Source organism: Hyposmocoma kahamanoa, unplaced genomic scaffold (genome assembly GCF_003589595.1).
Source record: "Hyposmocoma kahamanoa isolate Upper Pololo Valley unplaced genomic scaffold, ASM358959v1 64, whole genome shotgun sequence".
Taxonomy (NCBI): Eukaryota; Metazoa; Arthropoda; class Insecta; order Lepidoptera; family Cosmopterigidae; genus Hyposmocoma; species Hyposmocoma kahamanoa.
Window position 1 is genome coordinate 16,470,286 of NW_020653852.1, and position 23,332 is coordinate 16,493,617.

Consider the following 23,332-nt stretch of genomic DNA (forward strand, 5'->3'; position numbering starts at 1 on the left):
GAAATGTCGGTTTGTTTGAAAAAACAAATACCTGCGGTATATTCGGAAAAACAGTTTCATTTCCTAAGTGCAAGGGTAACTTAAGATAAGCAGTACATAGTTAAAGAAATAGAAGTGTAAAATATTATTAACCTACTTGGAAAAAGGAGGAAGTTCTCAATTCGACTGTTTTTTTTATATATGTAACACTAATAAATTTGTGAACCGATTTTGATGATTCTTTTTTTTTTGGAAAGTGGGCACCTCAGTGGTCCCATTTAAATTTGAATATTCCACCTCCAAGCGTGGCAAACTAGGGGATGAATGAGTCTTGTGGTCGGTTATTTTAGTACTTTGCACTGAGATTATATTAGGTGAAGTTGTAAGAAAATGTGGGGTCCTGTTAAAACTCACACGACTCCAATTCTATAAGCGTAATGATTATTATTCAGTACACGTAAATCCTAGCGTCGAGCGTGAATAAAAATACAATTCATCGAAAGAAAGCAAAACGAGCTGATGGTCATTTTATTAACGATGCATACGTGACCAAAGCGCTAGAACATTCTATTTACCTCAGTATTTATATAGAAGTAAACAATTTATTTTAAACTGGTTTACATATTTACATGGCGTAGAAATAAAAGAAATACTATAAGGTCAGTATGTGTAAGTGTGACTTACTTTTTAGTTTATTTTAAACATTAAAATCAAGCCATTTAAGTTTGAATCTTCAACTGTTTCTTACGGCAATATTTAATAAGGCTTATAATTGGCTGATAATAATATGTTTTATAAGATTTAAACATTACATATTTATTATTAAGGTCTAAAACTGAAAGCACTACTCTAGACACACTTCAGTGACAGTCAGATAAAACAAACTGTATTCTACAGCCCAAGACTTCCATTTTCAAATGTTGTAATTACTTTTTAAATATTGTTTATGTAAGTGGCCAGTTCCGGAAACTTATAGTGCGTCCTATGTACAACTTCTGCCATAGTTTACCATAGGACACCAAGTCAAAGGTCTTCGACAAGTCCAGAAAATATGCGAATACAGGTGTTTTCCTATCTGTGTAGTATCGGACAGTGTGCTTAAGACAAAGAACTGCTGTCTCCGTGGAGAGTCCGGATTTAAAACCAAATCGCGCGTCATTAAGTTTAGACACACTTCCCTGACGAACCGATTCCAGTGTTCGACTACATCGCTAATGCACGATAGATAACTATTTTTTATTATACGTGGAGTGCACTATAAGTTTCCGGAATGAATAAGAAAAAAATACTATAAATGGTCAGAAATGAATTTATTGTTTTCAAAATATTCTTCGTTAGCGTTAATGCACTTTTTCATACGAATGAATCAATTTTGAAAACAAATATGCCACTCCTCCGTGACAATCTCTGAAACATATTTCTCATACTCTTCGACGGCCTCTTCAGGTGATGAAAATCGTTGACCGCGTAACTGGTTCTTCATTTTTGGAAATAAATAAAAGTCACAATGTGCCAGGTCGGGACTGTACGCGGGATGGCTCATAATGTCAATGTTGTTCACCTTCAAAAATTCATTTGTCTGTCTGGCCGTGTGAGATGCAAGATGATACGGCGTTTACGGTTTTTTTACGGAGTTTGTCAATAACTTCCGGCAAACAAATGGTCGTGTACCAATCACTATTCACGGTATAACGATTCTCCAAAGCAACAGTAGCCACGTGGCTACACGTGGACACGTGTCCAGTTTAATTACAAAAAGAAGAACCTATCCGCTTAGAGGCACTTTGCACGCGCGCCACTTTGGTTGGTTTCGGCTCATCTCGAAAGACCCATTCGTTCGATTGTTGCTTTGTTTTGATATCATAACTATAAATCCATGTTTCGTCATCTGTTACTATGTCCCACAACAAATTTGACGCCCCTTCGTTGAATCTGGTAAGCATGGCATTGCACCAAGTCACGCGATCCGTTTTTTGAGCCTCAGTTAAATTGTGTGGGATCCACCGAGAACACAGCTTTTTCACACCCAAATGATTGTATTTGACTCATGCCTATGCCTAAAAATGCCCGAATCTTATGGTATGTCACGTGCCTGCCTGTTTTGATCATACGGCGTACGGCATCGATGTTCTTGTTGTTCACAGCAGTGGACGGGCGACCATCACGAAATTCATCACTAAGATTCACACGATCGCGTTTGAATTCTGCAAACCAGCTATAAATAGTCGTCTTGTATGGTTCTTTATCGCCAAAAGCAGTTTGAAGCCGAGCGAAGCTCCGCTGAGCTGTTGAATTATACTTAAAATCGTAGAAAATCATACTACGAAAAATTTCATGTATTAAATCCCTGGTGATGTAGACAACCAATTTCTAAAATAACGCCACAATGTAAAAACAAGTAACAGTCAGATAAAACAAACTGTATTCTACAGCCAAAGACTTCCATTTTCAAATGTTGTAATTACTTTTTAAATATCGTTTATGTCAGTGGCCAGTTCCGGAAACTTATAGTGCGCCCTATGTACAACTTCTGCCATAGTTTACCATAGGCCACCAAGTCAAAGGCCTTCGACAAGTCCCGAAAATATGCGAATACAGGTGTTTTCCTATCTGTGTAGTATCGGACAGTGTGCTTAAGACAAAGAACTGCTGTCTCCGTGGAGAGTCCGGATCTAAAATCAAATCGCGCGTCATTAAGTTTTATATGACTGTCTAGTTCTTTGAGCACACCGTCCAACACCTTTGCTACAATTGTTGCCAATGAAATGGGTCTATAGTCCGTCCCCTCCGTCCTTTCCCTATGTCAGACGCATCCCCCGTTCGATTCTTTATGATCGGTACTACCACGGTTTTCATCGTATCTTCAGGTGGATACGTGACTTGTGTGACTAACATTAGTATTAGTATGCGACACGCCTATCCATAACAGTTGCAGTGCCATTCAGAGCATTAAATCGCAAAGATCTGGGGGGCACAGCTACTGCACTCGTCACCCTGAGACATAAATTGACAAGTCCCATGTGCCTGTGATTTCACCAGCGCCTTAGCCTTCCGAACCGGATCGCAATAATGCTCACATTACTACTTGGTGACAGAAATAGGTAAGGCAGTACTTCCCTGGACATACTCTTTCACACGGAGCTCCACTGCTACAGAATTTAAATAAGCTCTCTAATACCATCTGTTGTTTAACTGTTTCAACCAATGATTTTAAATGTGTAAGATCATTGGTTTTACCCAACGGTAAACAAGGTTTTGTGGGTGACATAACTGTCTCATTCATATTGCTTATAAAAGCGGGTTAGATCGTACATTTACTTACGACAAAAATGTCGCCAGATGTGACACTGACGAGAGGGCAGATACGAGTACGATGGCGTTATTTTTTTCTATAATCTCCCTGTATTTTTTTATTTACTAAGGTTAATTCCAGTCCGTTCTCATCGTAAAAGGCATAGAGTTGAATTTAAATTTTAAGCATCAATACATGCTCTTGGCCTTAAAGCTGACTTTGGAGACAACAGTGAAATGATACCGGCGTTTGAAAACGGGAATAAACGCGTTTCAGTATACCACCACGCATTTTTTTATAAACATACAGCGAGAGTGTATGAAGAGTACACCGCATCACCAGTCAGCCCGTGACCAAGACCAGTACAACTGGCCGAAATGTCGGGAAAAATAGGTATCTGTGAAAATATATATTTAAATGTTTATCGCGTTTATTCCCGTTTTCAAATGTTAGTACAATGCAACACGAAAGTTTAAAAGTGTATGTATGATACCGTTTATTGATTCATTCGTTTTGTTTCAGATCAAAATTAGCAGTGCTGAACAACCGTCATGCATATTTTTTGTTAGTGGACAACGGTTCTGTCGGAAAATATGGCGCTGAGATTGTACTACGCAGAAAGCTCGAGAAATACATCGCTGCACAGAAACTACATCCTTGTGAGTATTTATATGTTACAATTATAACTGTATAATGCTAATTGATTTTGATTTTTGACACATTTTGATTAACTAATATCGGTATTAGCATAACGTACGTAAACAAAAAAAATCAAAAGTACATTAAAAAAAAACAAAGAATGTCTAGCTTTATTTTTTTTAATTAAATTAATCGATGAAATAAAACATACAATATCAAGAAAGGATCCAACCAGGTGCACCCACTCTGATTTGTTAATTTTTTGTGTTGACAAATACTTCAAATGCTTATCAAGTGGGAGAAATTATTGACGTCCTACGGCTGTGTTAAATCTCTTCGATGTAGAAAAATCTACATATTTAGTTTATTGCTAGCATGAGGTGTGTAGTATAACAATAAAATTTAGATTAAAAATAATATTTTTTATTGAACGATAAAGAAAGCAAATTGCGAAAAGGTCATTCCAGCGAAAATGACACCGCGGTTCAAAAAAATAAATTGCACAATTTGGTTTTAATTGTATGACAACAACCACATTAAACTGTGTAATTTTATTAATTCTGTGTATTCAATTGTAACTCGTCCCACCCGTCACAAAATCATGTCCCACCCGTCACAACTTAACATTAATTTCCTTAAAATTTATCAAAGTTATTAATTAAGTGTATATATAAATTAGAACTTTAGCATTTAAGTTATCTCATATGAAAAACTTGCTGAACAAAATGTTAATAGTTTGTCTTGATCTTAGCAATGAAGCCATCAACTCAAACAGGCGGGTGTCGTGAGTGTCCCACCCGTCACACTTAGAAATATAAATTAGAACTTTTGGGTTTTTAGGTTTTGAGTATAAATAATGTCATAAATTTGTGTAAATAAATAGTCGCAGTTGAATTGAATATCTAACTTCATGATATTTTCATTTTAAGTCTAATTAACCAATGGTTAGGGAGAAATTACATAAAGTTCAAGAAAAAAGGAGTAAAAATGTCACTCGTCCCTTTGGAATGGCCCAAAAACAATGTTTATTGCTCTTTAATGCCATTGCTTGATGATAAAAATAATTCCCAATTGTTAAAAATACAATTAATCATTTGTCCAGAAATTCTTCATCGTCCGAATTTAAAATGTCTTCTTCAATATTAATTTCGGAGTCAGGGTTAATTTCAATGAAACCCTCATCCGAAGTAATTTTTTCCAGTTCCCTTTCCATCTGCTGCTCATATTCCTGCTCTAAACATATTACGTAATACACTTCACGCCCCAGTCAGTAATTTCAACTGCTTCAGTCTCTCGTTTTATCGCTGCTTCTACTTCATTTGCGTCGGATATATTACTAAGATAAAGTTTTTAGTTGACAAACCGCTGAATATGTTTAAGTGGATTCAAATCGCAGCAAAATGGCGGCAGTCACAGGACTTGTAGATCATTACCTTTTAGAGTTTTGTCAATCACATATTTCGTCGATGTTCTATGGTTTTTTACTAATCCATACAATTAAATTGTCGACATGTTACTATCAAATGATATTCTGTTCTTAAGTAACTAAATTATCATGTCCATTTTATTGAACTATGGAGTAATGCACTCTTCTGTTGTAACACTATTGGTTGACACGTTGTCTATCACTATTATCATTTTCTTTGACGGCAAGTATTGTAAGAATACGTTTTTAAGCCATTTCTCTAAGTTTTTTGGGTAAATGTCAGTAACTGGTGCTTGGTGAGCTGCACAAATAAAGCCTGGCCTGTTTTCAGATAATACACCATTGACTTACAATTATATGGACGTCGGGTCCGCGCTAAAGTGTCCGAACTTATAGGGCGTTAAAATCGTATACAGAGCGTCATTCACGCTTTAGTCTTCGTTTCTTCGACTGACAGCGAAGCAAGCAAAATTAGACAGTACTGCGATGACATTACAATTTAAATTCAACGTTTTAGCTTTTTCATATTCCTTTACATGTCACTACGTTTAAATAGGTTGACTTGGGACATTTTTTTCGTAGTTTTTGTATTAGACCCGTCGTCCATTTATTTGTAAGTCAATGTAATACACACAATCATTTGAGACTTGCATTCATTTGTTTATTACTTCTACAAAGTACATACTGAGCGTATAGCCACATTCCGTCCAAATAGACAACTGTATTTGTGTCATAAGTATTTTTTGCCCGTATTATTCTCAAGTATTGCATTCTCAATAATCTTGCCTCAGTACTCTCGATGATTACCTTACAACCACTTAATCTCATATATTTGAGTCCCATTATTTCAATTCATACTATCCTTAGAGTTGTAATGCTTAACCGTAGGCCCAATTCATTTCGGGACATTTCGTAGATTCTCTTCAAAGTTGGTGTTTCTCTATGTACCGTGTAAATACTGGTGACGAGATTTCTTAATGCTACAAGCCGAAATTCGTTTAGTTTAGTTTAGTTTTTGATTCTTTCTTTTCGGCGTGGGATTCCGTAATTTTGAAATTTCTTTGCCAGGTTCCACCGAACATAATTCTTTTTCCAATTTCAAAACAATTTTTTCGGTTATACCAGTAGCCTCGCTAGCCTCTTCGTGGCCTAGTCTAAAGGATGTTTAAGTCCACTGAGCATCTTTTCCGCTTTGAAAAAAAATTATAACATTCAAGGCTACTTCTTTTGCTTCATAATGTAAAACTGCAACTTTCTTTTCTTTTTACAGTAAACGCCGTTACTGTCCTTGAACGAATTAAAATAATTAACAAGCACAAATAAAAAAACGATGGGCACATGTTCGTTACAAAAATGTGATTTTTAAAATATAATTAAAATTCGTAGCAAAGTCTATTAGTGATTATTAATAGATATTCACTACTTTAAACATAAAGTTTGGTGACAAAATACTTTCATAGATCTCTCATAGATGGCGCTACAACTAAAAGTCATTGAAAACCAAATACAAAGATCCGACAACAAGCAGTCATAGAAAAATTCGTGAGGTCCACTAGTTCGTTCCGTGGTTTAGTTGGCATGGCGTCTGCCACGGGTTACTGGAGACGTCGGTTCGAATCCGGCCAGATCGAAGGATTTTTTTCTAAATGTTTTTTCTGAATGTTCGATCTTCGTATTAATAATTATAACAAACTAGTAAAGTAATTTACAAAAAAAATTAATATCAATTCAATAAAAACTTAATAAAAACACTTCGTTTAAAAAACGAAATTACAGCACTACTTATATCTCAACAGCAATGTTAAAAAAATACACCTAGTATTGATTTCTTCCCACTGAAACTGAAGTAGGTAGGTATAACTAAATAGATTTGCGAGTTGCCAAACAGAGTTTCCAAATTAACTTACCTTTTGTTAGAAATCTGCTACTGTTGTAGACAGGATTTGTGAGAGTAACAAAATAACAAGCAGCTATCAGTGAATTTTGTACTCTAAAGTTACCGAGACCGAAAAGTACCTACCTCATAATTAATATATTACCCTGGAGGTTCGTCGAAAAAAGATCTGGTATTCGAAGACATGTCGTCCAGTTGTAAACATGTACTTATTGGGAATTCCAACAATGAAATATAATAAATTGTATTTTATTTTATACCTTCAGGGTTAACAAAAAGGAATTACGTTTAAGCTTGTGGTAAAAGCCTTAGCAAAAAATGTTGCCATAAAAAATCCGACTCGTATGAAAAATTCACATTTTTACATTACATACATACACAACATTTTCTTTTCATCATGTCCTTTTTGTTAACATTTATTTGTAGAAAAAAAGAAAGATGGTCGATTTAAAAAGTCGCGGCATATATGTGTAATGGAATTTATGGAACTTATCAACTTATGTCTCAGGGTGACGGGCGCAGTGGCAGTGCTCCCCAGATCTTTGCGATTTTAAGCTCTGAGTGGCACTGCAACTGTTATGGACAGGCCTGTAGCGTACCATCAAGCGCACGACTTGTTCGTCCCGTCACTGGATATTATAAAAAAAAATGTTGATAGCTGACCAATGAATCAACATTGAAATATCTATCTGAGTAAAAACCTAGCAAGATAAACAAAGACGACCTTGAAACGTGCGTTGTTGACAAGGACACGCCTAACACTATTTATTGTAATTGAAAAATAACAAACATACAATTCAAAGCGCGTTTCACGAATGCTTAATATAGTAGGTACTGTAATCTAGTACAAGTGTTGCATAAATTATTGTCAAATTTTTAAAACGACAAGTTTTTTATTAGAAATGTCCTAAATATATTTAAAAAATGCTACCTCAGGTCATATTATCTAGAAGCAACTTTGTAAACGACCTCTGCTTTGTTTATCTTATTTATCGAATATTCTAAGGTCACACGGTTACAAATTAATTGAGATATATACTGACCGCGGGTTCAATCTTTCCCTCTGTCATTTTCATTGTGTAATTTCTCCAACCAGTTCCTTCCTCGCCGAACACAAAGGAAAACAATTCGTAGTACCACAGCTGAGGTTTGTAAACATTGTCGTCGCTCTTCGCCTTCCGTCGGCTATCGCGAACCCTCTTGTGTTCCCTTCGCACACAAGCCCGCAAGCTCTCTATCTTTCTCAGAACGTGCACACGCGTTGCGGTCGGGTCATGCCGCTGAACCAATTCGGTGAGCTGCGTTATTGCTTCGTGTCGTTTCGCTTTCTGTTTGTACACAGTTTAAGACTTTTTCTAATAATTTAAACATTTACATTATCAAGGCAAAGTATTTTGGCTTAGGTCATAACATTTAATTTTAATTTTCTAAATTTAATTCAACCCATTAGGACACATTTAAAAAGTATTGTATATTTTCTTTGGAAATGAATCTTAATTATATAGTAGCAGTAGAGCTTCTCGTGAAAGAGTTCACCCAGGGAACTACTGCCACCTTACCTATTTCTGCCGCCAAGCAGTAATGTCAGCATTACTGTGTTCCGATTTTTAAGGGTAAGGGTGCTGGTGAAATTACAGGCACATGGGACTTGTCATCTTATGTGTCAGGGTGACGGGCGCAGTGGCAGTGCCCCTAAGATCTTTGTAATTTAAAACTCTGAGTGGCACTGCAACTGTTATGCACAGGCGTGTCGCTTACCAGCAGGCGCACGACTTGTTCGTCCTGTCACTTGATATTATAAAAAAAGATTTTTTTTTTTTTTTTCAAGTACACCACCAACCATTTTGGGCTCTTTGCCCTCAGGGCCCATAGTCATGACTGATATTCAATCAAATTGCGAAAACCTAATAAATCGATATAATTTTGCATTTTCGTTTCGCATTTCGGTTCGTGGTTGTGGAGTAAATTGTCAACATTTATATGCTCGCCATCATCAAAGTTCATCATTATCAAAAAGCTGGAATTTCCCGTGGAGGCTTCCCGTAGTTTATACCTCTTACCAAGATCTTGCACTAGTGTCACCAATTTACAACCCTCTACTTATTTATTTAATTAATTAATTATTAGATGCACCAAACAATTTACATGCAATGATAGTCCAACCGATATTACTATTTATGGGCCGGGTAGTAATGTGGGACGCCACATATGCCGAAACGCTTGCCCCATCCCATCTCCAGCACGCCAGCAAGAGGGCTGGCTCCGCAGCTGAGCTGGTGGAAAGAATAAAAAGTAATAAGTATCAGGACCTCGGCTCCGACTATCTATGTAGGTACAGCCTTTGTAGTCGCAACCCTTGACCTGTGGGGTCCCGGCGCTCTTCGTCTGTACAAAATTTTATCCAAAAACTTAATGGTCTGTCTGGAAAACCCAAGGACCGGCAGCTACCTTGCCCAAAACCTTATATTACCAGCATCTTGAACACCTTGCCGCGGGAATCCAGTTTTATTCATATAATTTAATCCTAGTTTTACTTTCTAGTATTTCAGCTTTTATTGTACCTTACCTGTATATTCCAACATATTGTCTAATAGAAAATTATATTTATGGTTTTAATCTGTAACGGAAATGTAACCTTTACATAGAAATGATTAATCAACTCGTAAACATATTATATTAAAAATACAGCTTCTTCTATGTGTACATCGATAACAAGGATTACAAAAGGTTTAAAACAAATGGAAATAAAAATAAATATAAATGAATAAGGAGAAGACGAAGCAAAGTGATTTTGAATATGATTACCAAAGACGTTATCGTCGAAAGCAACAATATTCCTATAGTATCAATTACATAGACTAACAGCCCAAAATTGTGGGACATGACCATCGTTCTGAGTGGATTTGCCAGTTGGCGTAAGGTTCTCGCTGATTGTAAAAATGTGCTGATGATAAAAGAGGAAAAGGAAGGTCCAATAGGGCCTATAAATCTATATAAAGTTAGTAATCATCCTTATAGTAATCAACGTGAAGTTTTATAATAAGGAAATGAAAGTGATTTATGGGCACGTCTTCTCGATACAAGAATTGTGATGGGAGTGACGACGGGTAGAACAAACGTAACAATAGTAAGAAAAGGGAATTCTAGAAAGATTCAAAATTTAAAAAAGTATTAAAGAAGAAGTGGCCATGAAACAGAAGAGAGGGTGATTAAAAGGTGGGATGACGATGAAAGAAGTTAGCGTCGTCACAATACTTCTTACGTGGAGGCTTCTTGCGTCCACCCCGAAACAAAAACATCGATGAGACCTCTAGATTCTGGTGCTAGTAATTCATTATGTATTCTATACATTCTCGTCAAAGAATTATACAAATATCTTATTATTTCCGTATACGTACAATAAAAATGTTTTATGGCAATTTAAATTTGACTTACTATTCAAGTTAATATATAGAATAATTTTTAATTAATAAATTTTTAAATAATATAAAAGTTACTATATATAATATATTATTATTATTATTATCGTATTTATTTTAAACTCTCGCCTCTCCCAAGGCCTAAAAGATTAATTTTGAATTTTTAAATGGGAGAGGCGGTATTTCCCGGCAATGGCACAGTCGGCCGGGGTCAGGGACTCAGGTCCAAGAATCGGCGAACAATACGTGCCGTATCGAGCAGGACCGCCTTCTGCATTTGTGCTGGAAGCGACACGCCACAGAAATCCAACCGCCTCAAACTGTTAGAAAGGCTGACTGGAATTAACCCATTTGCGGACAAAACAATTGGGATTATTTCAGTGGAGGCCACATCCCACATGTCGGTGATCTCGTGCGCCAGGTCGAGATACTTCCGGCGTTTCTCGGTTTCAGCTTTCACGAGACCCTCGTCATGCGGGATGGTGACGTCCACAAGAAATACCCTCGACTGCGATCGATCCAATATCACAATATCAGGCTTATTCGCAAGAATAGTCCTGTCCGTGATAATAGATCGATCCCAATAGATTTTGGGATTATTATATTATTATTATTATTATTATTATTATTATTTAATTTTAGGAAGACCATATAGTAGACGTCGTTTTTCAACGACAAGTATTTTATTCCAATCCCGTTTAAAAGGAACCGGGTACATCAGAATGAACGCATCGTTTGTTAGCAGCTAACCGAACCTACAAAGAAGCTCCTTTTGTATTCTGATTACAACCCAATCATACTCAGACCCAACTTTTATAAATCCTATTCCATTGGGGTAATAATATTATTTGGGGTTCAGGCAAATATTTGCTAACCGAGGTTTTCAAACAACATAGTTTGTCGGCTTCTAGCGCCTATACAAACCTTAGTCACCTATTGCTGGCTTTCTCAGGCCCTGGAATTTTGGCATCCTGCTACCCTTTTCTTATTATAATATCAAGCGACGGGACGGAGAAGGCGTGCGCCTGATGGCAAGCTACACGCCTGTCCATAACAGTTGCAGTGCCACTCAGAGCTTTAAATCGCAAAGATTTGAGGAACGCTACCACTGCGCTCGTCACAACACTGTAATGCTAACATCAGTACTTGGCGGCAGAAATAGGTAAGGTAGCAGTACTTCCCTGGATGAACTCTTCACCCTGCTTTGATACCATTCGATTCAATGCTCTAGAATATAAATTTTCTATAACCTATACCTTATATACCGAAGTATATTATTTAATATTCAAGATAATATTGAAAACTTAAATAATAAAAATTGCCACCGTAATAAGGAAGAGAAAACCAACCTGAAAATTATCCTATTACCTTACCCATGTTAACCGCAGAGAAACTAGAATGAATAACTAGATTAAACCCTATTTAAAAAATTTGTCCTTTATAGTTTACAACTGGCAATCGAGATTGGGAATTTCTCAATTATTTTTACTTCTTAGCCACAAGAGCTTTCAGAATGAACAGTGCAACTCTCCCGTACAACAACATCCTCAGGTTTTATGACATAAAACTCTATTCGGCACCTATTTATTCCACGCTAAATGTGTTTTGTGTGATTAAGAGATTATTGAATTTATTTTAGATAATTTAATAAACACAATTAGCTATCATTGTCTGTTTAATGTCAACAATAATAAGAATAAAATGTACCAACGGATTTATATTACACAAATAAGTAATATACGACAATCCCGTAGTTGAACGTGTCATTTTCTTTTTTACATCGAAAATAAACGTTAGGCGCACCATAGTCCATCGTCAACTTCGAATTTCAAAAACCTTTTCCACCCTGGCGTGCAGAAAACGCTTTTGCTCGCAGATTTCTAATGAGAAAGAAAGCCTTTCCGAGCTAAAGAGGTAAAAATAATTTTTATACCTACTTATCATATTCTGACATCTATTACTGTCCTTTTTACAGGCTAAAAAATATAATAGAATAGAAATCATTTATTCCAAGTGAAACCACAGTACACACACATTACATTACTAAATGTAACGAATAATAATTAACAAAACTGGCAACGTGTGCGCTGTGCTATTAAAGTTTTCATTTATGTAAATTGTAAGCTTTCCTAGTGTGGGGACTGTGGTAAATATGAAACTGTAAACGTTTTCTGTGTAATAAATGTTATTTTATTTTATTTATTTTATAAATATATTTAGTACCAGTAAAGCTCCTTGTGAAAGAGTTCGTCTAGGTAAGTACTGACAGCTTACCTATTTCTGCCGCCAAGCAGTACGGTGAGTATTTCTGCGTTTCGGTTTTGAAGGGTAAGGATGCTTATGAAATTACAGGCACATGAGACTTGTCAACTTATGCCTCAGGGTCACGGGCGCAGTCGCAGTATCCCTCAGATATTTGTGATTCAAAGCGCTGGGTGGCACTGCAACTGTTATGGACAGGCGTGTCGCTTAACACCAGGCGTACGACTTGTTCGTCCCGTCACTTAAAGTCCAAATGTTGAAGGATACGTTGCATCAATAAAATTGTATACAAACAAATGACAATGACATGGTTTTGTATGTCTTTCAGCTTCCGCCTGTCTTAGTCGTTATGGTAGGAAATGTAGTAATCATTCATATCATTTTCATTATTATAATTATTATTTTCAGATAAATTTCGCTCGAAATAAACAATTTTGCCTTTTACGTTTTCTTTATGCTGTCGGTTATCTTATATTAAATTACGAGCGCGGTGCTTTGTGTTCTGTTCATATTTAGGAGAACTCCCTAAATTTTTTAACGCCCACACTTATAGCCCTGCACTAGGTAAACCCTGTATCGCGGGTGCCATTGATACACACACGGACAACCACAAATAACACCCAAATTCACGAAAGAAATAAATGAAGGTTAAAATTTAACCCGGCCCGGAAATCAAACCCGGGAGATCCGCGTGGCAGACCAGGTAACCGTTCGGCCGCGTAGCGGAGGTAGAATATTGCTGGTGAAATCACAGGCACGTGGGACTTGTCAACTTATGACTTAGGGTGACGGGTGCAGTGGCAGTGCCCCTCAGATCTTTGCGATTTAAAGACCTCTGAGTGGCACTGCAACTGTTATGGATAAGCGTGTAGCTTACCATCAGGCGACTTGTTCATCCAGTCACTTAATATTATATACAAAAAAATTCCATAACTGTCGTTTGTACTTTAAAAACGAACAAGCTTGCGGATGATTGCGATGAACTTTTCGAATCATTTACGTTGTTGGAATGGCACGGAGAGTGTGCGATGGAATTACACGATTTAATTCCGCCTTCCCCGTTCATCACCGGGAGACTAGGCGTAGGCTTGGGTTCCACCCCTATGTAGTGGATATTCCAAAGATTCGCACGAAGCGTTACGCTTCGACATTTATATGGCCAACGGTGAGTGAAATTCCCTGCCTGCAGACTTGTTCCCTGAACATTATAACTTGGGCCTTTTCAAGGCGAGAGTGAATAGACATTATTTAGGTGTGTATGCTCCATCGTTGTCCACCTCATCATCACTTTCCATCAGATAAGATGGAGGTCAAATGCGCACTTAAATTTTATAAAAAAAAAGAAAAAAGAAAAATGTAAACCGCATTTTAAACAGGATTGGTCGCAATTTTCGTTTTGCGTCATATGAGTATCTTACTTGGAGTACCCTACTGTACTATAGTAATTTTCATAGTTTTATTGGTTTTCCAAGTTTGTATACTTTTATTCCCTATTCCACCCACTTTAAAATTTATTTTTGTGACTATACGTATCCTATGTCCTTCTCCTAGATCCCGTCTATCTCTATACCGTAATCGAAATAGAATTTTTCAAGATACCTAGTGACTGGATGAACAAGTATACATACCTGTCCATAACAATTGCAGTGCCACTAAGAGTTTTAAATCGCGGAAATCTGGGGGCTGTCCCCTTGCGCCCTTCACCCTGAGACATAAGTTGACAAGTCCCAAGTGCCTGCAATTTCACCCTTCAAAACTGGAAAGCAGTAATACTCACATTATTGCTTGGCGGCAGAAACAGGTAAGGTGGCAGTACTTCCTTGGACGAACTCTTTCATAATAAGCTATACTTCTACAAAAATTATTCAGCGGCTTATGTGTGAAAATGTAACAGACAGACAGCCGTTACTTTCTCTTTTAGACTCAGATTACGCGTACGTACCACTAAAATAAATTTTAGTTTGGATAATTATAATATCGAAGAACTAAGTAGTTGAAACGTTACATAACAGCTATTTTCTAAAGTACCACTAGCTAGAACAACAAAAGAAAAAGATTCGCTTGTCTTATAACCAAGTCGAATACCTACTTCAAAATATGGTAAATTTGCTAGCTTACAATAAAAATTGTGTTGCAAGGAATCTAATACAACTACTAGTTATTATTTAACAGTATAAGTACTCTATCGCTCAGGATAATTCTATTCGGAGTATAAATTCCTCGACCGCGTTTTAGGGCCGTATAAATATTATTACACGGCAATATGTCAGGTGTGCTATTCTGTAATTCGCTCCAAGAAATGACTAAGTCAGCTGTTAGGAATGTTTAATAATGGAAAAAAAGCATTTTTCTTTTACACAGCCATTAGCTAGAAATGCACCCGGATCATCCCCGTACCATAGAAGTAAGACCATAGATTTAGACTTAAGAATTCAGGCACTACATAACAATGTACTTGCAAGGAGTTTTCGCTGCAGGAATGCAAAAGTATATACTGTTGTGCATGACTTCGATTAAGATAAGACTTTAGAATAACAAATGTTTTTACGAGATGTCTGGTTAGGGTTTCAGATTTGTTTTTAAATAGCTCCAAAACACTAAGTACTAACTACCTACTTATGATCAATGATGTGTTATTTATACGTAATATTATCATAATGTTAATTAATACATTTAATTTAACAAAACATATCATATAGTTAATTTTTTTTATAATATCAACTGACGGGACGAACAAGTCGTGCGCCTGATGGTAAGCTACACGCCTGTTCATAACAGTTGCAGTGCCACTCAGAGCTTTAAATCGCAAAGAGCTAAGGGGCACTGCCACTGCGCCCGTCACCCTGAGACATAAGTTGACAAGTCCCAAATGCCTGTAATTTCACCAGCACACTTACCCTTCAAAACCGGAACACAGTAATGCTGACATTACAGCTTGGCGACAGAAATAGGTAAGGTGGCAGTACTGCCCTCGACTAACTCTTTCACAAGGAGCTCTACTGCTACTAAAATAAAATATAAATAAAATATTTACAAACCGTATGTATAATGGGGAGAATAAAATATTTACAAACCGTATGTATAATGGGGAGGTTTACATTAATATTAGACATAATTGTGTGATCCTCTGTGGCCGGACCACCTATAAGTACTCGGACGCAGTAGTACAAAATAATTAGTACCCAAAGTCTACTTTCCTAGACATACAACAAAATAAATAGTACCTCAATGGGTTACGAAATATTTAACGACTTAGGTGGTCCGGCCGTCGCAGAGCATTACCCTCCCGCCGCGCCACCTGGGATTTAGAAGAACGTGACGCACTTTCAAGAAAGCAATATTCCCAAAAAAAAGTACCTAAAGTTTACTTTCCCAGACATATAACATAATCAAACCAAACCAACCAAAACCAACCAATATAACCAAACCAATCAATAGTTTACGAAATATTTCACTATTTTTTGTACAATTTTGATAAATATGACAAAAGCGTGACATTTCATTTTTTTGCTGATAGGAAATACTCACTGGCCGAGCCACATACTTGAAAGTTTATTAAACAAACCAACAGTTTAATTAGAGAAATAAATATATCAACGGGAAGTAGAGTAGTAGTACATATTTTTAAATATATTAACGCCTGGTTAAGGTTAACTACCACCAAGTGGACTTGCTACGGAGCACACTCTCCAGCCGAACCACAAACTGCATCTAATAACTTCTAAACTAATGTAATTTATTATAACGACACTTTCTTTATGAAAAGTAACCTTTAGGTACTTTTTTTTTGGGAATATCGCTTTCTTGAAAGTGCGTCACGTTCTTCTAAATTCCAGGTGGCGCGGCGGGAGGGTAATGCTCTGCGACGGCCGGACCACAAAAGGAGTTAAATATTTCGTAGTCTATCGAAGTACTATTAATTTGTTTTATGTGTAGGAAAGTAGACTTTAGATACTATTTTTTGGGAATATTGCTTTCTTCAAAGTGTATCACGTTCTTCTAAATCCAAGGTGGCGCGGCGGGAGAGTACTGCTCTGCGGCCGGACCACCTAAGTAGTTAAATATTTCGTAAACTATGAGGTACTATTTACTTTGTTGTATGTCTAATGAAGTAGACTTTATTTACTAATTATTTTGTACTACTGCATCCGAGTACTTACAGGTGGTTCGGCCACAGAGGATTACACGGCATAATTGGTATTGACTTTACTACCTCAGGCAGCTGTGGGATTTGTAAAGAACCCAGAATGTAACCTACATCTTGAAAAAAATAAATATACGAGATTTGGATTCATATAAATTTTCAATATGAAGCAGTCGTAAAGACCTTAGAACGCAACGTAATGTTTTTATTAAATTTTCATCGTAACTTTTTTAAGGCTATCACAACTATACTTAGGTAAATACTAGAATGTAGTGGTACTTACTTAATGGTATTTAGGACATAAATTTTCACATGAACTGCGTCTCCAGACGAACTAACATATTACACCACGGTCTGGTACACCAGACTGTTGCTGCAGGGAAACTGTTTTTTATCTACTTTAAAAGTATCAGTATTTTTCACAACGTGTTACATTAAATCACATATTTTGAAACAAAATCGTTTTATTTTTTATTTTTTCTTATATGAAACGAGTTATTGTAAGATTTATTTTTATTAAGCATATTTACGCCATTATTTCCTTTACAATATAACGCCCTAAATATCTTGGTATATTTATATATACATATACAGTTATTTTTATATATATACTCTTAAAGCCTTCTTTGAGTACTACATTTAATTATCCCCGTACTATGCCATTTTAAAAAACACTGTACCTACCTACTACTACTTGCGGTGTGGGGTTATTGTTTTTAAACTTTTTAGAAGCGAAAAAATAATTCTTAAACAGTAGGGCCTGCTTTCGTCTATTTTTTTTTTGTATTTATATGAAATAGAGCCATTATAATAAATTCATTCTTAGTAATCTCACTTTCACAGAATCTATTTTCAAATACACAAAACATCTCACAAAACCTTTATTCTCAATAAAACCCATTATGTATTTTATAGATGTTTCCAAAAATAACTCCCCTAAATATAAGCTTAGGGAATTTGAAGGTGGTCATTCGCCACTACGTCGCCATAAACATCGAGGTTTTAAGGCTTCTCTCTATTGTTTGGTAAATTGAAAATAATACCACAGCATCAAAAAAACGGAAAAATAGAGACTGCGGTCGCCTTTTTGTTTTGTACATACTACTGTATAGAACAGTCTGAAATACGTCCATTGTTTGGTCGTTAATTGCAACATACAAAGGTGTACTCCCGTTTTTATATGCATTTTTGACATAAACAGTCCCAAATATTTGGAGAAATATCCAAATACTACTAAGGACCCTACAGCTTTTTTTCTAATGTCAAGTGACGGGATGAACAAGTCGTACGCCTAGTGGTAAGGGACACCTCTGTCCATATTCATATTCACCTTTATTTGCAAGTTAAAATACATAGTAAATCAAGATTTAACAATTTGTAGTACACCACAAGTGCAAGGCACCGCAAATTAAAGAGTGCAGCTCTGTTTCAGTATATCATTAAATTAGAAAATAATGATGTAAATAAATTTGCATGCATAACTACAAACGTATCAATATAATATAAACGCAAAATTTATAAAAACAATCAATTTAAAATTAAAAATAATTTAAAAGAAATGTAATGTCGTATAAAGTCCAATCGAAATTTAAAACAAAAAAATGTACGATATTTAAATATAAAAATTTCAACATTGGTAAATCAATAATTAAATCATGATGAATTAAATCAACTGCCTCCGTGGCCGAACGGTTACCATGCCGGACTGCCATGCAGAGGACCCAGAGACGATTCCCTGGCCGGGAGAAACATTTGTATGGCCTACATTTATTGCTCTCGTGAGTTTGGGTGTAATTTTTGGGTGTCTGTGTGTGTCCATTGCACCCGCGACACAGGATTTCCCTAGTGCGGGGCTATTTTGAGTGTCTGCGTTATTATTATTACTAATAATAATAATAATTAATGAATATATATTTTTCTATATTATTTTTATTTCATATTATCACAGATATAATTATATTTAATTATAATAGTTAGTACGCTGTTAAGACCTTTAAATCGCAAAATTCTGAGGGGCATTACTATTGAACCCGTCAGCTTGAGACGTAAATTGATGAGTCCCATTTCATCACCAGCACTCTTCAAAACTGAAACGCAGTAACTGTCACGTTAATGCTTGGCGGCACGAATAGGTCTACATATTGCATAAATATTTCCACTTTGAGTGTAAATCTAATAACACCTTTTCAAAACACACTGCCAAGGGTCGAAAACTAAGACCCCATTGTCATTTTAAGGAATATCCTTGGGGAGGATAAACAGAAGTGTTTTGAGGTAAAAATGTTAATCAGGGATGATGGAAAACTTACATAATATTTGCACAATGGAGGAGGGTGAGGACAGGTTTGGAAAATTGAAAGGATAATATTGGATAAATTCGTTTTCTTGTTTACCCGGTGTAGATAGAGTATTTTACTCATCGAGTATATAACCAGAAATAGAGACCAAATAAAAGCAATCCATCCCTGGCAACTCATCAGTTAAATGGGCCTTATATCACTTTTAAATATCAACTCTCTTGTCATCACAAATTAGAAAACTGAAATAGTACAGCGCCAACAACTAACCTTCGCGTACGTCTCCGTATATTCTGGGGCTGTTCCATTCAATGGTGTCGGAAAAACAGTAAAACATCTAGTTACAAAACAAACGGAATCACATTTCATCGATAATTAAATATTAAATATATAATTTTGCAATTATCGTCCATTATAGCAAAGCTCAAATTAAACTAGTCGTTTGAAGTGAAACAAAATTGACGACACCCGTCAATTGTTTCGAATTCGGACTGGCCAATCTGAACGCAGTCACCGTAATGATAATATAACTGCCTCTGTGGCCGAACGGTTACCATGCCGGACTGCCACGCAGAGGTCCCAGGTTCGATTCCCGGGCCGGGAGAAATATTTGTATGGCCTACATTTATTTCTCTCGTGAGTTTGGGTGTAATTTGTGGTTGTCTATGTGTGTCCATGGCACCCGCGACACAGGGTTTCCCTAGTGTGGGGCTGTGTTGATTGTGTGCGTTATTATTATTATTATTTTTATTATCGTATTTATTTTAAACTCTCGCCTCTCCCAAGGCCTAAAAGATTAATTTTGAATTTTTAAATGGGAGAGGCGGTATTTCCCGGCAATGGCACAGTCGGCCGGAGTCAGGGACTCAGGTCCAAGAATCGGCGAACAATACGTGCCGTATCGAGCAGGACCGCCTTCTGCATTTGTGCTGGAAGCGACACGCCACAGAAATCCAACCGCCTCAAGCTGTTAGAAAGGCTTACTGGAATTAACCCATTTGCGGACAAAACAATTGGGATTATTTCAGTGGAGGCCACATCCCACATGTCGGTGATCTCGTGCGCCAGGTCGAGATACTTCCGGTGTTTCTCGGTTTCAGCTTTCACGAGACCCTCGTCATGCGGGATGGTGACGTCCACAAGAAATACCCTCGACTGCGATCGATCCAATATCACAATATCAGGCTTATTCGCAAGAATAGTCCTGTCCGTGATAATTGATTATTATTATTATTATTATTAATATATGGCAGAATAGTTTTCAAACAAATTAAATGACATTTAGTTTCTATTTCTGGTTATATACTCGATGTACTGGACAATGTATTCCATGCTCATCAAAAACCCAAGATAAAGGTAAGACAAATAAAACGCTATTGTAAGCTAATAATCGAACACTTCCGTGACTGAAAGGTGTTTCAGTTACTTCCGCCAAAGAATAAGCTTAGATATTCAAAGGGGAAACTTTACTAGCTTATTGACTACAATGACCTAGGCTACAAACCTACATGAAATTTTCTAACATTAATTAAAAAAATTAAAAAAATATTTCAGATAATTACAATCCATATTTCAAATTATATTATTATCATATTACTTATATTACATATTTAAAATTTAGATAATTAAAACTTAATTAAAAAGAAAACATTGAAAATTAAAAACTGAATTGACTAAAATCTATAGATGGTTAGTAACAAAATTACTTGTGGTCTAAGTGTTAGTAATGACATAAAAGTGACAAGCAAGAGTCCAACCTGTCCGCTATCATGCGTAGAATGATGTTGGAGCAGGCCCGTACCCTGCTCACCGGTGCCGATGCACTTTTGCGCATGATCGTGTAGAAGCAATCGACTTGCGCCGCTGCGAAGCGCTACAGTACCGGAGCAGCCCCATCAGCATCCTAAACGCATTATTGTATTGGACACGGAGGGCCCCATACGACTTTTGAGGGTATTTCTCCCACAGGCTACACATGTAGAAAAATGTACAGGAAGCCCTGAAAAGTGTAAGTTTAACTGCAGGAGAACTACAAGCAAACCAGCGGGCGATCGTGTTAGCTCTGACCGATAAAGCCCTCCGCTCCGTCTCTATGTCAGCATTGTCATTGAGATCGCTAGCGACCAGATGACCGAGATATTTAAACTGCTCAACTCTATCAAGACGATCACAGTTTAATGTAATAGGTGGAACGTTCAATAAGGTTTTATGGCTGACCCATTAATGCAATAGTTAAGTATTTTACTGAATGTCAAGATGTTGCACCACATTGATATTCAATTATATTTTGTGAAATTGAAAATGAAATTAAATTCTTCGATCCGGCCGGATTTGAACCGAAATCTTCTAGCAAACCGCATCAGAGGCTATGCCAACTAAGCCATGGAACGAATTAGCAGACCAGAATTTTTGCTTGTTGTAGGATCTTTGTATCTGGTTTTTTAACGATTTTTGTATAGCCGTAGCGCCATCTATGAGAAACCTATGAAATAATTTCGTTAGCCAGTTAGACACCTTTACAGCTACCAGGCTTGGCTAGAGTGAGAGAATGTCAGGATGTTTCACTACCACTATATTCATTTTTTTTTAATTGGTCCACTAGTTTATTATAATTATTAACACAAAGATCGTACACTTAGAAAAAAGTTCCTTCGATCCGGCCGGATTCGAACCGAATAATGCAATAAGTTAAAGGTAGAAAATGAGCATTTAAAACAAATTCTATATTAAGCAAATTACTTCTATTGGTAATGATACTGGTGAAATTACAGGCACATGGGACTTGTCAACTTATGTCTCAGGGTGACGGGCCCAATGGCAGTGCCGCTACGATCTTTGCGATTAATAGGCGTGTCGCTTACCACTTGATAATCATAGAATAAAAAGATTTTGGTAATTAGTTATTACATTTCAAACACCGATACATACAGGAAACTGCATGCGTCGAAGACATAATCCCTTCCCTAATCAGGCGAACGTGGTGGAATTACGGCCATAGATCTGTAGGAAAAATCCCGTATTGCAAAAAAAGAGCCTGATGGCATGCTGATGGCCGGATGGTTACCATACCAGACTGCCACGCAGAGCTCCCAGGTTCGATTCCCGGGCCCGGAGAAATATTTGTATGGCCTATGTATATTTCTCTCGAGATAAATGTTGGCCATACAAATAAAAAGAGTGTCCATGGCACCCACGACACAGGGTTTCCCTAGTGCTAGTAGTCACTGAGCGCGCACAATGTGTTCTTTTTTTATTATTCCAAGTGACGGGACGAACAAGTCATATCTGCTATTTCCATCATCAGATCTGCTTTAGATCATCATAACATTTTATTTTCATTCGAATAACATCAAGTAATTCATCAAGTAATTGAAGTCGATAAACGGAAAGTGGGTGAAATTCAATAAACGGGCTTCATCCCCTAATTTGCTGCCCTTAGAGATAGAATATTTTCTTCAAATTTGAATTGGGTCACTATTGAAACGGCGGTTCCAACAAAAAATGCATTATCGAAATCGATTCACAAATGTCTGAGTAATCGCGAAACATATATACATAAAAAATACAGTCGAATTGAGGCACCTACTCCTTTTATAGAAATTAATAATAGAAATAATGCTAAATGGTCTAAAAATATTAAATATATGGGTTAATTGTATCTAGTAAAGTTTTGCAAAATAGTCTTAAGCCATATGCACCACGCAAGGGTAGTGACCCCGCCACCCGCTTCACCGAGCAATACGTAATTTATCTCAATCGCTTATTTACATATTTTTTAAATTGTTATTATGTATTAGTATTGTTATAATTTACATTAATTAGAAAAGTTGACTGAAAAAAGTGTAACTTTTAAGATTTGGTACTTACCAACTTTAGGTTACGTGAAAGTATTGCTAGAAGTACCTAGCTCCACAGCTGGTGGCATGCAGAGATTCGCACGTGAGTTTCGTTTCAACATTAGACTCCACAACTTTGAAAGC

General features: G+C 36.7%; 1 protein-coding gene across 1 annotated transcript in view; it reads left to right on the forward strand.

Annotated features, from left to right (window-relative positions):
* Positions 1–23,332, forward strand: part of LOC113230905 (transient receptor potential cation channel trpm) — a 542,480-nt gene that overhangs the window by 394,648 nt on the left and 124,500 nt on the right. Inside the window, exon 6 of the mRNA XM_026465015.1 lies at positions 3,794–3,930. Within this exon, the coding sequence (XP_026320800.1) occupies positions 3,794–3,930 (137 nt within the window). The remainder of the gene's footprint in view (positions 1–3,793; positions 3,931–23,332) is intronic.